The 18,541-nt window shown below is 32.8% G+C and overlaps 1 protein-coding gene across 1 annotated transcript in view; it reads right to left on the bottom strand.

Annotated features, from left to right (window-relative positions):
- Positions 1–18,541, bottom strand: part of LOC129230434 (rab GTPase-activating protein 1-like) — a 176,764-nt gene that overhangs the window by 133,594 nt on the left and 24,629 nt on the right. The window contains exons 5-6 of the mRNA XM_054864836.1: positions 4,214–4,390; positions 2,574–2,692 (exon numbers count right to left, since the gene is read on the bottom strand). Of these exons, the coding sequence (XP_054720811.1) occupies positions 2,574–2,692; positions 4,214–4,390 (296 nt within the window). The remainder of the gene's footprint in view (positions 1–2,573; positions 2,693–4,213; positions 4,391–18,541) is intronic.

Below are 18,541 nucleotides of genomic sequence, written 5' to 3' on the forward strand. Positions count from 1 at the left end.
TATATATATATATATATATATATATATATATAACTTATGTTATTCAATCACATTTTTAGTTTTTTTTTTTTTTTTCTCTTTTTTTAGCTTGTTGAAAAATTATCAGCATTTTTTCTTTTTTCTTAGTAAATACAAAGCATAAATATTAAATCAAAAGTCCTGACAGTAGAGAATGACTGAGAAAACCAATTTGAAAAATCAGACTTTAACAAAATGATAATTGTACTTACAATGCAAAAATAAAATGATGAAAATATCATTTTATATGCCTGAAAATGTTCATGATTTTTTCTTTCTCGTTTTATTTACTTTTTTATTTTTTTAGCAAGCTCTGAAAATATTCCATGACATATCCATGGGAGGTAAAAAATGTAGTGTTAAATCAAGTTATTAATAATTACAAATACAAAAGTGACGACCAGCAACAGGTTCTGGGCCCAGCTAGACTGGTCCTAGTCAATTTGCAATCCCCAACTTATCAGGCTTAGGAATGAAAAATAAGCAGGAATGCTGTCATGGTCTCTTCTGATTTGATCAAAATAGAGGTGATAAAGATAACGATGTGAGGGTATTTTTGTTTGTTTCTTTTTCAATCAGGACTCGTTGGTTGGCTGTTTTTTTTTTTTTTTTTTTTTTTTTTTTTAATTTCTTTTCTTTTTTTTTTTTAAACATAAATTTATTCCTTATTGAATCTAGGAAAATAATATTGCATTTATCAAAAATACTGTCGTAGTGCATTTTGTTCCAAATAGGTTTACAGCAGTTTTTTTGTTCCAATTCAATAAATAAATAAACACTAACCGCCACTTATAAAATCACTGCATTATAAAATCAGCAGCTTTTTGAAATGAATGTGGAAGAATCAAATCATTACATTACCAAACCATGTTAAAACCGTACTTTAATAAAATCAATCTCACCGTTACATAAAATAAAGCTTTTGGCTAGCATTTGCTTTTAAAAGCTTTATTTTTACTGGAACTAGCCATATAAAGCATTGAAACCTAAAAAGAAAAAAAATTCCAAGATTCTCCGAGAAGCACCAAAAAAGGAAATGTTAAGAAATGTTTACACAGACCAAGTTCATTTCGCACTTGCGCAACAAAAATAAAATCCAAACTAACCATTTCTGTGCAAACACAAAGTGACACTATAAATACAAACCAAAACTTTTCACTATTCCGTGCTCAAAGAAGACAGCTCAAAGAAGACATCGAGGCACGCCTCCTTAACCCATCACCCCTTTTTCAAATCGAACCACTTGTGGCTGCTTAGTCCCGACTTTTGAAGTCAGTAAAAGTAAAACAAGCAAGTAACGCGCCTGGCTAGAGATGAGCGTGAGATTCCATGAGATTCTGAGACTTCAGATGATGTCATTTGATAAACATGGAAGACAACTTGCATTCGATGACCACTCACTCAACAAAGTGTGTAGAAACAAATTGCACAGCTGAACTCTAGTCGAACACTCTATGGCCAGAAACCCGATAGGAAACAAAATGGCGTTTAGACGAGACTTGGGGGAAAATGCCTCTGACGATCAAAGGGGGATAGAAAGACTGGTTCTGCTCATAGGGTGCAATTGCAAGCAATAAAAAAAAAATCCCGGATTTTCCGGTAGCATAGCTATTTTTCTTAAACAACAAGGTGAAGGGGGGAAGGGCATATTTAATGCTACTTTTTTAATTCATTTCACTATTAACATTCAGATACTTTTCAAGGATTTAATTATTCAAAAAAAAATTGTAAGACATTTCAAGAAAGGTGAGAAAAGTGACAAAAGTTGCAAAAGGTGACTAAAAGTAACCAAATTTTCAAAAGGTGACTAAAGGTGAGAAAGGCGACTGACTCCTTGGCCTGCTGCTGCAATTTTGGGCAAAGTACGTGCTTCATTGAACATGCAATGTGGAAACTTAGTACAAAAATATTTTTTTACAAAATGAGTTATTGGTTGGAAAAATTAAAAGCTCTCAACAAGCCAATTCCTCCAGTGCACACTAAATTCAGCACCATCTAAAAAATAAATTTCGAAAAAAGAATAAAAATCGGAAATTGTCAGATATTCCAAAAAAAAAATTGAATTTTCGAAGCACACAAATAAATACGGGGAAAATGGAGTACTTAGCTGGTACTCTTTTCTGGCGCATCTACATATTATGCTTAGGGGGGAAAATGGCGCAGGATCGCCCATAATGAAGCTTTGTTGCAAGTTGGTGCAGAAAACCTATTTTGGCCTTCTCTAGCCTAATCATCATAGAATTCCTTTCCTTGGGAAAAATTTGGTTTCAGTTCTTATTCTTCTGCACTATATGGAGTTCTACTTTCCCCTGGCATTGATGGATGACTAGAAATGAGCGTAATCTATTGAGAAGAAACTGAGAATTTTTGATGATTGATTGAAAAAACTAAAAATGGGAGAAAATGGTAAAAAAGGGGGGAAGTCTCCCACTAAAAACAGTAGAGTTGGCAAGTATGGAATAGGATGCCAATAAAAGTAAAATTTTGTTTTTGTGTTAAATTTTAATGAATTTTTATAACAGTTAAAAACAAATAAAATGAAGATCAGGACTTACAGTTGAATATTCAATTCCTTATTGCTAGATATTTGATTAATAGTCACAGAAATCATCTTCTCTAAATTGCAGCGTAACTTAAAGTAATCTTTTTCTCTTGGACAGGACACAAAATTTCCCTATAAAAAACATAAGTATTTGGAAAAAGAGCGTATTATACAAATTTTAACATTGTTGATACAAGTAAAATTAACAAACATAAGTTTTAATTGGTTCAATACTAGGAAATATTCAGTATTTCAAAGATTGTGGAATAGAAGTAAATATGCACTGCTACTGAGTGTATTACACTTTTGTCACTTAAAAAGATAACAGATACAGGCTTTGAAAATACATAGGTTGAAAGTTATGGATGTGATTTGCATCATGACACTCATATTTTCCAATGCAGGCACTAAAACCAGTCCCTGTTGATATGAGTCATTGACCAACATTCCTGTTGCTTCTGAATGGACATAACAAAAGTGCTCAGTTTCCACAGAATGTATCGTTAAACCAAAGAGCCAATTATTCTTTTATATTACTTTAGATTTTCTGTGATGGTTGGTTTTAACCAATAGAGCTATATAACAAATGAAAACATAAGAAACATTGCTACCAATATTGATGCTCTACATTGACTACAATAAAGATTGTAGAGACAAATAATTTGAACTAGAATATAAAATATATACCAGAAATATTACATAAGACGTAATATTCCTGAAAGTCTTAATTGCTTTATTACAATATCATTGCACAAGAGTTATTGAATACAGAGTTTAAAAGCTTAAAACGAAAGACATTCAAAAGACATATGAATACAATTGATGACAAAAATATTCTGTTGAATGCCAGGCAAGAGAAAAATTATGAATTAAATAAACTTTTCTTTAAAAATTAAAATAATTTAGTTTTTTTTTTTTTTAAATCAGTATTATCATGTTATAAATAAACTAAAAAATAAAAATAATAATATACTAACTAAAAGAGTTAAAGCCTATTTTAAAGCCTGGTGACTCTCTAAACAAACGAATTATTTTTGAGACTTAGACATGTGTAACTTGAATAAAACCGATAATTACTTATTTAAAAAATGAATTAGGATTTTATTTCAAATTTGAATAGTGAAATCACTAAAACTGAACAAATTACAGATGTTAAGCTGAATTTTAAAATAGAAAGAGAGCAAATCAGTTGCAAGTTGTGTTTTATAGTACATAGATATATTGTGGTCTAGGTTTAAAAGAAGTAAGAAGGTAGAATTAATCCAGATACAATTACTTCACCTTTTTTTTTTTTTTTTTTTGTCTACCTGAATTCATAAAACTTTCATATTGTACATGGTTTTTCAATTCCATCTGTACCAAGGATGATGTGCCTTAAAGATGATGAAAAATCAAGTGATTTGAAATGTCTCCCCCCCCCCCTTCAACTCTTCAGCAGAATAGATATTTGAAAAATAGAAAAGAAAATTTATCCACAGTAGGGGAAAAATCTAACCTGGCAACATTATAATGTTGTGATTAGGATCTGTATAGCCTTCGCAATGCCGCCAGGTTAGATTTGCCCCAATTATAGTCTAATTAAAAGAGAGAATATTTTCAGAAATAAACGCCTTATATGTATAATTTTTAACCTGTTTCAGGTAAACTATTTACCTTTGAATCTTCTTCTTTGATATCCAATACTGTTTCATAAATGAAAACTTGCTGGTTATTTTTTACAGATAAGCCAACAGGTATATTTCTTTCAGATGAAATGGAGCCTGCTCGACCCTGAGAGAGTTTAGGAACACGATGAAACGCAGCAGCAAAACATTGCAAAAGTTTCACAACCTGAAAAATATTTGACAGTTAAAAGAAAACACAGTAATGAGAGTTTCAATCATTTTAGGACAGTTTTAAAGTTTCTAATTCAAAATAATAACAATAATAATAATTACATCCTTTGGGGTTCTCCACAGATGATGCCATGCTTTGAAGGGGTAGGAGGGTTCATAAAATTGTTTTTCTGTGATAAGGGGTAAAAGAAGTGTGTGACTTACTTCATGCACATTTTACTATCATATTCTTATGTACAGAGCTGTGTTCAAGGGGAGGGTTTAGGGGTTAAACCCCTCCTATTGAGGGAAAAGTAATAAAAACTCAAATGAAAGAAAAGTACACATTTGACTTGAAACGAACTTTACGGCTGAAGTTCGTGTACAGCATTTTTTTCTCTTTTCTTTTAATATTTATCCTTAAAGTTTCCCGGCAATTTACGATTGTCTTCTCTTTATCAACTAAAATCATGTTTGGGAAAAACAGTGATTAAGGAACAGTTGAATATGCAGTCAATACAAAGCATTCACTGTGTTTAATACTGCTTCGTACAAGGAGGTTACAATGACTGTGTGCAAAGATGATAATTTTAGGTTTGTGCCCAATTTCAGAAACACTGATTTTGCTGCACTTAGGCAGAGCTTGAAAGAGGTTTTTTCGTCAGGATTGAAAAAAAGGATAAACTTGCTAAAACGGTTGGGGACTATGTTCCATTTAGGAGAAAAGGTATTAGTACCAAAATTTGGCCCATGTGGTTCTCCAGGGAGACTAAAGAAGCTCTTAATTATAAGCAAGCCACTTTTTGTCAGTTTAAAGAAACTGGTCAGAGTGCGGAGAGATTCCAGTATGGTAAGGCAAGGCGAAATTTTAAGTATTTGGTACGGATTCAGAAGAGGGAATTGGAGCAAAGGCTGGCAGATGACATTGATGGGAACTCTAAGAGGCTTTTTGCTTATGCTAATTCTGGGAAAGCTCGAAACAGTCAAATTGGGCCTTTGGTTGATGAGTATGGAAATTTAATCCAAAACGATAGGGATATTGCAAATGTTCTAAATAACTTTTTTCCAGTGTGTTTAACGATAACTGTATCTCAACAGTTGACACTAACAAGACACAAGCTATTATACAGCTTGAAGATTTTGTATTTTCCAGGGAGGAGGTTTTATTTCATTTGAAAAAGATTAAAGCAACTAAAGCTCTGGGACCAGATAATATTTATCCAAAAATTTTAGTTGAATGTGCAGAGGAATTAGTGGATGTTATTTTGAATATTTTCAATGCTTCTTATAACTCGGGGACGGTGCCAGAGGACTGGAAGCTGGCTAACATAACGCCACTCTTCAAGAAGGGGTCTAAAGGTATTGCTGGGAATTATAGACCTGTAAGTTTGACTTCGGTGATTTGTAAGATTTTCGAAACTTTGATCAAAATTAAGATCATGAAGTTCTTAGAGACTAATAGTCTGTTGACTTGTTTGCAGTATGGTTTCAGGAAAGGCAAATCCTGTACTACTAATTTATTGCATTTCTACGACAAGGTTACCTCAGCTTTAGATAACAAAAAATGTGTGGATGTTGTTTATATTGATTTTAAAAAAACCTTTTGACAAGGTACCGCATGTTGCTCTTCTCAGCAAGTTAGCTGACATAAGAATAAGGAGGAAAAACTTTACTTTGGGTTAGAAATTGGCTTACTGGTAGGAAGCAAAGAGTAGTTGTGAGAGGAAATCATTCTAATTGGAGTGATGTTTTAAGTGGGGTTCCTCAGGGATCAGTTTTAGGGCTCTTTTATTTATTATATTTATGAATGACATCAATGAAATATTTCTGGAAGCATGAATTGTTTTGCTGACGATGTAAAAGTTATGGGGATTGTCGAAAACGAAGAACAAGTAAAACAGCTACAAGAGGATTTAGATCATATTACTAAGTGGGCAGATAAATGGGGTATGGCAGTTAATGTAGGGAAATGTCAAGTGCTACACTTAGGTCATGGAAATAAACGTATGAGATATCGTTTACAGGGTTCAGTCATAAATCAGGCAGAAAATGTTATGGATCTGGGTGTCTTTATTAATCAGGACTTCAAGTTTAGTCAACAGTGCAGTATTGCTAGTAACAAATCCAACAAAATGCTTGGGTTTATCAATAGATCTATTTCAAACAAATCTAAGAAAGTTCTTCTGCCTTTATATAGGAGTTTAGTAAGACCTCATTTGGAGTATGCTGTTCAGTTTTGGTCGCCTTATCTGAAGAAAGATATTTTTGTATTGGAAAGGGTTCAAAGAAGGGTAACTAAATTAGTAAGGGGACTCTCAGATTTAGATTATGATACCAGACTTAATAGGCTTAACATGTATAGCCTGGAGCAAAGGAGAGTCAGAGGGGACATGATTCAGTTATTTAAATTTATCAAAATAAAAGATGTAAAAGGATTAAATTTTTGCGGGGAAAGCAGGACAAGGGGTCATTGTTTTAAACTATTTAAATCTCAGGCTAACTTGGAAATCAGGAAAAACTACTACTTTAGCAGGGTCGTGGGCACTTGGAATAGCTTACCGGAAGAGGCGGTAATGAGCAAGGGAGTGGATAGCTTTAAGAGGGCCATGGATCTTCATTGGGGACTAATTAATTGACTAGGACCAGCCTAGCTGGGCCCAGAGCCTGTTGCTGGTCGTCACATTTGTATTTGTATTTGACTTAGGGAATTTCACAAAAAGAGAAGAATTGCTGCAAGGAAGATACATAGTAATTGTGTTTGGTAATGTAATTTGCCTTTCTTATTTAGTTTACTATGTCTTATCTAAGAATACAAAATCTGAAAACAAATGTCCTTAGGGAATTATTTAGTACTTGTTGCAAGACCGCACAGTAATCAGATAATAAAGGTTTGAATCTAATCAAGCTAAATACTAAGGTTGCTAGCACAGCCATAATTTACCTTCTGGATGGTGAGGTTCATAACAGCCCTGATATGTATATCAAAAACAATAATAGAGCTGGTAATATTATTTAAAAACAAAGCTTCTGGGAATTTGGACAATTCCCCCCCCCACCCCCCTTACTGTAAGAAAACCGTGACCTTTATGAAATCCTGGACATGGGCCTGCTTATATAATATGGCATGGCGCATGACTAGAGTAGGGGTAAAGTGAAGTGTGACCTTTTCGTAACAAAGGGGGGGAGGGGGTCAAATATGATGAAAGAAGTGCGACATCATTTATAGAGTCCTTTTTAATCTAATTTGACAACTGCTCTAATTTTCAAAATAAACACGAGAACATCCTAGTAATGAAACTAAGTAATGTTTATTAAATTCAATTACAGTCAAACCTCCATATATCCAACTTCCACATATCGAAATTTTCTATAGATCCAAATCCCAGCCAATTTCTATGTTCATCATATAGAAAAATTGTTTCCATATATCAAATAATCTCTATATAAAAAAAAGAAAAATTGAGACATTCATAGATTTTTTTTTTTTGCATTTTAGACTTTGTTTCATGAAAAATGAAGTTAGGAAGGAATATTATGTTTACTGAAGGTTGCTATGAAACTCATTACGAATCTGGGGTTGAGGGGTGTGTAGATAGGTTGCTGTTCCGTTTTGAAGTTCTTAAATTCTCACAAGTTTTTTTCAAATCTTAGTTGTAACCAGTTACACTAAAATCAGTTTCAAGTTATCCCTTTTGTCTGTTGACTATCATTCCTAGTCTTTTTAGCTTCAGTAAAAATCATTCAAGTTAAGTAGATTGATTTTTTTACTTTTCTCTTGATTACATTGTCAAAACAAAAATCCCCTAATGTTGCAGATAAAGTTGAATTACCAAAGAATGAAGATGAATGAAGGCGCAAAAAAGTAGTTTCTGTTAATTATTAACTTTCATTTAATCCGATGTATGTATAAATTAGAAATTGGGTTTTGTACATAAAATTAGCTTCAATTTTAATGTTTCAGGATATTTTTATGATAAAATAAGATTGTTTCTATCCATCAAAATTTCTATACATCAAATTTTTTTCTGTCAGTTTGCTATTTCAATATATGGAGGTCCGACTGTAATTATAATGAATATGACTCTCATACACATACCCCACCCCACCCTTTGATTTAAAACTTTTACTTCTGACATTGAGAGACATTATTTTTCTTCAAAGTACAGTACAGAACCTTTTATCTGAGATTCAGGAAACCAGAAAACTGGGAGCTTCTTTCTCAATTCTCTGGCTATTTCTTAAAGATACATTTTTGGGAATTTTTGAAAAAGCAAACTTTTTTTTTTTTTTGAAATACCTCTAAAAATATGAAGTTTTTTTATAACTAACAGTAAAATACTAAAGTATAAATTGGAAGATTTAGTACCAAAACGGACTTCAAATTTGAAGTGTCATCCTACATTTGGGGAGATTTTTCCCAAATATTTTCCTGAATGAAATTTAAAAACGACACTCAAAAATCTAAAATTTTCCCTATTTTATTTCAATGGAAAACTAAAGAAATAAATACTGACACATTCTAATGCAATTTTTAATTGAATGGCTGTTAGGCTTGCCGGATTTCTGAAATGTTAAACTGGGACACCAGAATGCCATGCTCCTTCCAGCATTGCAGGTATTTAAAAGAGTAGAGTGTTTTAAAGGGCAGTTAATTCTTAATGATGTAAATAAATTGTCACTAATTATGAGCCAAAACCAGGGATAGCAATGATACAAGCAGATAAATTTAAACATTTCATGTCTTACGTGTTAGAATTTACAGTGGCTCCCAAAAGTGTTCGTACACCTTGAAATTTTGTAGTAAACCAAAATAACGTGAAACTGAATTCGAATATGAAGTCTAATTTTTTTTCACATCATTCCTATGCCATTCCAAATAAAACTCTTTAGTTTTCTTCAAAACATTGTCTGATTTTATTTTTGAAATCTGTTTAAAAAAACAAAAAGACAGAGAAAAAATATGCCACCAAAGTCATCGAACACTGAAATATTTTTGAATAAATTCATGGTTAAAATTATCACATGTCGTTTTTTTTTTATTATTTTTGCATTGTGTTGACCCTTAAGAGTCATTTGGCTTTAATTTTATGTTTATTTATTCCTTAATATTGCGCTTATTACTTTAAATAGGCTGAAATTCGTAAAAAATCAAACACCGTTCGAAATTTGATGTTTTTCCTTACAGTAACGGTATATTGGTTTGAAATATCTCTAAATTAGTTAATTTAATCCATTCTATAGTAAAGTGCTTGATAAAATGCTTTAAAGAAAATAATCGGACTGAAAACTAGGTGAGAAAAGGTCAACCGGCAAAGCTGACAAAGCGTGATCGGAGATTTACAGTTAAAAAATTTATGAAAAATACACATTTGAGTGCTGTAAAAGTTTCTGCAGAGTTAAATGAAAATTTCTACATTTAATTTTCACCTACAATTGTTTGCCAAGTTGTCTGAATAGCTGGATTAAATGGGACCTCTCCCCGCAGAAATTTTCTTGGCCGTGCGAAAAACAGAAAGCTTACGCTTTTCGTCGCAAAATCAAAGATAAATAAGATCAAAACATTTTGAAATTACGTTTTACTTACAGATGAAATTTAATTCGACAATTTTTGGTTAAATTGTTGTATATTTGTAAATAGAAGAAAAATTGAAGTATTTATTCTTAAGAACTTAGTTGGATCCGTTGATCAGGGCAGTGAAGGTGTTCTTGTCAGAGGGTGCATATCATCAGGACTTGGTAGTTTGTAATTTTTTGATGAAATAATAAATCATGCTGTTCATTTCAATATTTTAAAAATCAATTTTAAACTCTTAGCCAAAATTTGGTTATCGGAAGCAACTTTGTTTTTTATCAAGATAACGATAAGAAGCACATGGCTTTCAACGTTTACGTCTAGTGCCTCAAAAATTGTTCTAAAGTTTAGAAAATACCCCTTCAATCTCCAGATTTCAACTTAATGTAACATATTTAAAGCTATCTGGAGGCTAGGTTATGAAAATACGGCTTTGAAACGAAAAGAGAGCTAGAAACACTCAAGACTTGAAGTGTGGTTGAACACTTACTCAGAAAGTGCGCAAAAAATAAAATAAATAAAAAACATTGAAGTCTATTTGCAGACGTTTAAATTTTGTTGTGGATGTTGAATGATATTCTACTAAATAATAACTTAATAAAAAGTTAGACTATTCAAAAATATATAGACATTTTTAAAAGTGTAAAAAAAGACTTTTGTGAGATAAAATCTGGCACTTTTTGGTTTTTGATTTTAAAAAAAAGTTTCAATTTTTTATTAAAAATGTTCAAGTAGTTTTGTTAAAAATAGATCAGCAGTTCCCAGCCCGTGGGCCATGAACAGCGTGTTACTGGGCCGTGAACAGTGGTCAAGAATCTGAACCAAGATAAATCTTGGGGTTTTAATTTGCGTTTTTTGCAAAAATTCACTTAATAGATATACACCGTCAGTAATCCTTTAAAATTAGGATTTTTTCATTTTTTTCCCTATAATTGAAGATGAAATCTAATGAATCTCAGAAACTTCTTTAATGAAAATTGCCAAAGAAACTAGTATTAGCTTCTAGCCTCAAATTAAAAATGCCCCTCCTTTGCTGAACGGGCATGACTAATTAGTGAGTTGAGACCCTTGAGGGGCTTTTCGACAACCTACCTATTTGTGCAGTTTAAAAAAAATAATAATGTAGAAATGCATTGACTGCTGCGAATCATTTGGGACTAAAACTATCTGCACACACAGTTTCAATCCAGATATCAACTTTCTTCCAGAGGAAAAACAACACCAAAAATCCCGTGGAGCTTTAACTTTAATGACTTTTTTTTGGAGAGTCCTTACAGCTATGACAGTTAAGTGAATACAATCAAGTTATTTTCTTTCTTAAAAATTATTTTGAAAATTGTTCTTGTACAGTATATGTACATCAGTAGCGCTGCATGAAGGGAGAAGAGGATTAACATCTCCACAACTCTTGTTTTTAATGCACTTTCAGTAATAACAAGATATATTATTTACACTTAAGGACAGTAATGAATAGGTGCACCCCCCCCCCTTCTCCAGAAAGTAAATTTTGGCTGAGCAACTAATGTATAGTAGTTAGTGGGCCTCAATAGTGTTTTCTACAAAACTGGTGGGCCGCACAATCAAAAAGGTTGGGAAAGGCTGAAATTGATCATAGATCTTATACTTAAATACCTAATCCGAAATATTAATTTTAACCAATGGATAGGGGCCTATTTCATTGAAAGTCGTAGGTGTACGAACACTTTTGGGAGCCACTGTATAAGTTACTAGTAAAAAGAAACTCTTTGAATAAGGAAAAAAAAATATGTGACTTTTTATTGCCTAAGACATTTTTTAGGAAGTATATTTTGGTTTTAATCTGGTCGTAAAAATCTTCACAAGCTAATCTGATATTAATTTTACTCGGTAATGTTGAAAATGACAAAGTAATTATCCAAAGTAATCCCTCACAGTTTTTTTTTTTTTACTTTTTTGGTCATCTAAAATCAAATTTATCTTTACCGGGAATCCAGGATTTTGTCTTAAAACCAGGACCAGGCAAGCCTTGGTATATTTTTTTAGGGGCAAAGTGAAAAATAAAATATTTTTCTAATTAAATATTTTTTAGTCAGATGAGAGAGTAACAAAATTAGTGAAAAAATGATTAGATAGTGAAACAATAAATGAAATAAATTAATTGATTTATATATGAGAATTAATAAATGAACAAAACAAACAGTGAATGAATAAAAAAAATAGATGATTTAAGAATAAATAAGTGAATTTTTAAATGTAGGAATGCAAATGAAATAATTAGTTCTTGAATATATCATCGGTTTAGAGGAGAAACTCACTAAGTGAACTTTGATTAATTTCTGGAAATGTGGAAAAAACAAAAAATAGTTAATTATGGGGGGACTAACTGTTACAGATAAAACTATAGGGGATTTTTTGTTGCAATATTATTTTTATTTCTATTTATTTATTTATTTATTTATTTATTTATTTATTTATGCTTAGGTTTTGTTTTAAGCCTGCATATTGTACTTTTGGATTAATCATCACAGGTTAGTTTTTTTATGGACAATTTTGCACTTAATGACTTTTAAAGTGTACTTAGTGAGTTTTTCCTCTAAACTAATGATATAAGCAATTTCATAAATGATTGAATAAGTAAATAGAATGAGCTTATTTCACTTTGCTCTGAATTCACATGACTCATTAGCCTCGTTTACATGAGTCTTTAGTACCTCGCATTTTCCCATTCCAACTCTCCGAAAAAGAAAAAAAACGAATGGAAAACAAGATGCAAAAAAAGCTAGCACCCTGTATCCAAGAAAGAGGTTTTAACCAGAATCCTTCGTGGCTTTTCCCAGCTGGAGCACAAACTCGTTTTGAGAAGTGCATTCTGCAGAGGCGGCATCAGACAGGGTGCAAGGTGGGCAATTGCCCCCCTGTCGGAGACCTCTTACCCCTTCCCCTTGGGGAAAATTCCTTGCTCCGGCGGGGAATTTCAAAAAATTTCAATGCAAAATATTGAATTGCTAAAAAAATTCTCTTTCAATCACATGTTTGTTCATTGTTGCTAAAATTCATTACTTGTTACTTGCTTCTTCTGAAAAGAAAGGTTTCTACAGCAATTTCCCAGACAATTGTCTATTGATGGCATCCTCTCGTTGGGAGCCGTGGGGTATTACCGCCTGGGTGTCGTCAAGAAATGGAGAGAGACTGAACTGGTATAGCTATGCAGCAAAAGTGATATGCTACAAACAGAGGAGGGTGTAAAAAAAGCCATGGGCGACAGGCTATCGGGAATTTTCAAAAAAGAATGAGGGATGGGTAATTAATCTGTCAAGTAAAAAGGGGGGTTAGATGGCTATTGAGGGGGAAGGGAGAATAGCGTATGTCGTCTAGGGCTCGACCGATGGCATTTTTTGGCCGATGGGCCGATGCCGATTGTTGGCCGATTGTTCAAAGATGGCTGATTGTTTTCCTCTAAACGGCTGATTGCCGATGGCCGATGCCGTTGGCCGATGGCAAAAAAAAAAAAAAACTAACAGAAATAAATTGATAAGATTGTCAGAGATTTAAAGGATCATTGTTTCATTTCACTTTACTTCCTTTCTACGAATAAGGAATTGTAATCACAAAAAAAAAGAAGAAAAAATCGGATTTCGACCTAAATTTTTATTTTACGATCGCCCAATTGAAACTTCACAAGTTTTTTCGGCATGCATATGTACCTAAGAACATATAGATGACCGAAATATCTATTTTGAACGCCTCCTTAATTAATTATCGCAAATTCTCTTGTGATGGCTTCATGCGCGTAAACTTGCGTCACTCAAAAACGTTATGAAATAGTAAGTTGAAAACTCATACGTACGTAGTATCATCTAAAAGTTCGAGGACAAGTTGTTTAAAATCTTACCCTGAATAGTTCACATTACCGAAGTACATCTATCTACAAAATACTCACCTTGAACGACTATGCACTTCTGCCAACGTTGATGCGACAAACAAATAACATAACGTTTCGTCGGACTTAGCTACGTGTGACTTTTACCTGTTCCCAGCAACAAAAAAAATTGCATGGACGCCGCTTCTTCCATCAGGAGAAGATAAAGCTGCATCACAGAAGGTAGCGAAAAATGGCTTCCAGGAGTGTTTCCTAGAGTTATATGAAAACTGGCAGAAGTACATAGTCTCTCAAGGTGCCCTTTTGAAGATGGATGTGCTTAGGTAATGTGAACTATTTTGGGTAAGGTTTTATACAACTTGTCCCCCGAACTTTTGGATCGCACCGCGTACAATCTGTATAGGATGTAGTTATGCTTCTCCTTTTTTGACTGCTGTATGATGGAAGAGAAAAAACAACATGAAAAATAAATTAATTAATTAATAAATAAAATAAAATAAAATAAAATAAAAATAAGGGCAGAAAACAAAGAGACTGTTTAATAACCAATTGGCTTTTTTTTAAATTGAACATATAACTAAGATTTCAGTAATATTGTAATAATGTAAGGATTTAGGTACACTAAACATCGTTAAAAACATTAAATTATGTTGTTTAATCATTCAAAAAAAATTAAGAATAAAACTATGAAACCGTCAACAAATTACGCAATTAAAGTGGAAAGATTGCACGTAGGGAAATGTCAGATAAATTATAATATTAAATCATAATAAGAATATTTTTATACTTATTTAAAATTTATGAAAGGAAAAATTTGCATTTCTCATAAAAGCTATAACCGTGACATAAATTTTGCGAAAAAGAAGAAATAGCCATGAAAAGAGCGAGGTTCTTAAAATGCAGCCACAATAAACAAACTCAATATTTACATCAAGTTAATAACTGAACACATATACTACTTGATCTGATGTTTTCACACGTAATATTGAACAATTTGATTGTTTAATCTTTTATGAAGCACTACAAACAAGTTCAAATTAAAATTTGAAATTTAACAATAATTTTCTGAAATTTAAAAAATTGCATAATAGAAAATCCTTGAAATTTTTCTATAACATATTATTAAAAATATGATGAAAACGAAAGTAACTTATTCATTTATTTTATATATTTATATAAAAAAAATAGTTACTTACAACAGAAAAAAAAATCGATCACTATTAATGATGCAAAAAAGATGGCGCATTACGAAATATAGGTGAAACAAGTATAAGAAATACGCAAAATGATATTTCTTGACCAAAATAAATAATCGCTAAATATTTAAGAAGTGCTTGAAACGATGAGGGTGGGTTAGGGGGGGTCACCCTCTGATTTTGAAGTGACTCACAACATTAAACTTCGGGCTCATTTTTATAGTACAGAACCGCTGCCACCAACGCCTTGGAAGAGTTTCTGAATCTACTTCAGCACTTTCGAAGAAAAAAATTCAAAAGTCCCTTTGGTTTCCGAATTATGTTTCCATTCAAAGCGTCTTTAATCAATTTCTGACAACATTAGAAAAAGCTTGAAAAAAAGATCTCCAATTTTATGAATGGTGTTAGTTTTAAACAACTCAGAAGTACAACTAGAGTTGTTGGGGAGAATTTCTAATCTAATAATATCTCCCCAATGTTTCTTTGATACTAGCAGAGTGAGTTCGGAAATAAGACTTGACAAACTATTTCTAACTTTCATGAAGTTTATTTAAACGATAATGTAAATAGATAAAAACACGCTGTAAATGATAAAAATAAATACTAACAACATAATCTCTTTACATGCTTCTTCTGCATGAGATAACTAACAGTGCAACGCAAACTGCATGACTATTGACTAAAAACTTTGATAAAGTAGACCCATTGGAAAATAAGCTAAGTCCAGCTAATCATTTCTAATAAAGTGCAAACGGCACGAACAAGCAAGTTCGAATGCCGAACGAGCGACCGCCTACCACGACAAGAGATGATCAAAGAGAGAGCGAACTAAAGCCGCGAGCAGTTTAAATATCCCCCCCGGGTCATTAGCATATCCGAGTCACGTGAACGGACACATCACTGCTATCGTTAAGCACACGTGCCTTCAGATTTCTTCTAGAAGCTTTCTATGACGTCATCCACAACGGAGTTCCCGCCAAGGGTGAACGAAGGTGAAACAAACATTCGGTCGATTCGACCAATGTGAATGAGTGCTGATAAGATTCTTTTACCCCAGTCATGCAGAATGATTGGTAATACATTATAAGTAAGGAAAAACATTCTTTTACTATTGGTGTTGTGAGGTGATGAGATAGGATTATTTACTGTTGTTATTAACAGGCATTTATGCCTAACAAATTTCAGAAATTGTTCGATTTGGAGGAGGGGCACGCAAGTGTTCTCGGAAATACAAAAAATAATCGTAAAAAATAAAGTTCAAAATAATAATAAACACTGAGCAGAAAAACTCTGTTAAAACTTGCATCCGAGTATGTTTTGACGTGCAGTGGCGAATTTAAAATATAGCAAATGTTGCAATTGCGCGAGAGGCCCCATAACCATAAGGGAACCGTAGGAGTTACAAAAATGCTTATGATAAATGTTTTACAACTTCTGTGCTAGAGAAATAGGGCCCCAAAATGTATTTCGACGGGCCTCAAACGTGTAGCACCGCCGAAGCAATACAGAAAAGACTGCATTACTGTGATTCATATTACAAATATCGAAAAAATTAAAAATTACCGTCGTTTCAAGTGGAATCTAACAAAATGAAACAAAGCCGGTTTCGCCATCTCATATTTGTTTCCATGGTCTCCAATTCGGCAATATATCGCCGAATGATTGTCAGTCTGAGATGCTATATTAGTTTTGCATTGAAATAAGTAATTAATAGCCACAAAAAATGAGTAAATAGGCTTTTTAGAACCCCCGATCGAAAACAAAAAGTGAAGTGCACAACTGGAACGTACGCACACCCCACATGCGAAAATTTAGCCTTCTACAGTTTACCATTTTTGAGTTATGAATTATGAGAGATACATACGTACATCCAGCCGCAAGAAACAACGCAACAATTAACTTATTTGGTACCTGAATGCTGTATAAAAAACTCTTTCAGGGGTGACTAAAATAGAAATTCATACTGAAATTTAAGTAAACAATTTTATATGAGAACAATAACTCCCTTTACTTTGTATTAAAAAGTAAAACAACAAAGGTCCTTTTTTTTCAAAAACATCGGCCAATTCCATCAGCTTTTCAATGTTTTTTAAGGCCGATGGGCCGATGTTTCATGCAAGTTAGCATAGGCCGCCGATGACGATGGCTAAATTGTTGAACCATCGGCGCCGATGCATCGGTCGAGTCCTAATGTCGTCGATCGTCCGCTTCTGCAAGTGCACACAAAGAAATTTGGACCCCTGTGAGGCCAGATGGTATCAATTATGCGATAAGAGTTTTGTCACAAGAGAGTTGAAGAAATGCAGCCTTTGACCATTGCCAATTTGACTCATCAGAGCGCAACAGATGCTTTTGGTTAGCGATGTTCTAAAATTTGATCTGATAAGTTTACTTGGACATTGTTTGAAGAAAGTGCAGTTTGGGTTAGATATATTTCCCATCATAAGGCATTTCTGTTGAAAAAATTTTTTGTCAGAGATCCAACATAAAAATTGTTTTCTGCATCAAAAGGGTAAGAAGTAAAAAGGTTATTTATTCATTGAAAGAAATGATTTTATTTTGTTTTTAAATTCGTATATTATACTCTTTTGATGAAACTCGTGATAACATTGAATCGATATAATCTATAGTTAAATTTAGGGATGCGCTGCGATAAGAAATTAACCCATAACCAGCCTATTAATTATAATGATTTTTAATACTAGTTTCCCCATTACATTTTTTATATATATATATATATTTTTTTTAGAATAATGTTTCAAAATTTCATAAAATCTTTGCGAGCAAATTTCACTATTTTTAATAAAGTTATGTTTTGTTAACTAAAGCTGAAAATTAAAATATTTAGTTAATAGTTACTTTATTCAGTCGACACTTTTAACTTAGTGTCTGCTTTTTTGTAATTAGTAACTATTTAATCCAAGACATTTATTTTTTTATGAAAATTATAAGGTAATCTTAATGCACCAAGCTAAAGGTGAGGCGTAGAGAAAAGTACTATTGATATATAGCCCCTGAATGTAAAATATTGCTTAATTTTTTGAACCATAATTTTGAATAATTTTCCTGGGAAATGCTCCATATCTACCTATCCAAAAAATCTTCAACGTTTGTCTAAAATCTCGTTTTTGAAACTTCAACTTTGAAAAGTTGCAGGGGGAGATGGAATTGATTTCAATCAATTTTTTTAAAAAATCAATTGGAAACAGTCTCTGGGCTCCCTCCCATACCCTAACGTCAATAAGAATGGCCTATAATCGCGTTTTTAAAACTAAAAGTTTTAAAATTTTGACCAGACAGCTTTAGCCCCTTTTCCTATCCGATCAAAAAAATATAAAAAAAAATTGCTTTTTCAATGTGCCCCATTAAAACTTTTTTATGGTTTTTTTTTATGGCCAATGCACGGAGGGGCAGAATTCAGGCTTTGGTGAGAACTAGACAAATATACATGCCTTTTGCTTGATTTTAAACAATTATATTATCAGAAATTGCATCTGCTTCAAAGATACAATGGAAACGAATGTTTTGGAGACTTGGAGA

This window comes from Uloborus diversus, chromosome 1 (genome assembly GCF_026930045.1).
Source record: "Uloborus diversus isolate 005 chromosome 1, Udiv.v.3.1, whole genome shotgun sequence".
NCBI lineage: Eukaryota > Metazoa > Arthropoda > Arachnida > Araneae > Uloboridae > Uloborus > Uloborus diversus.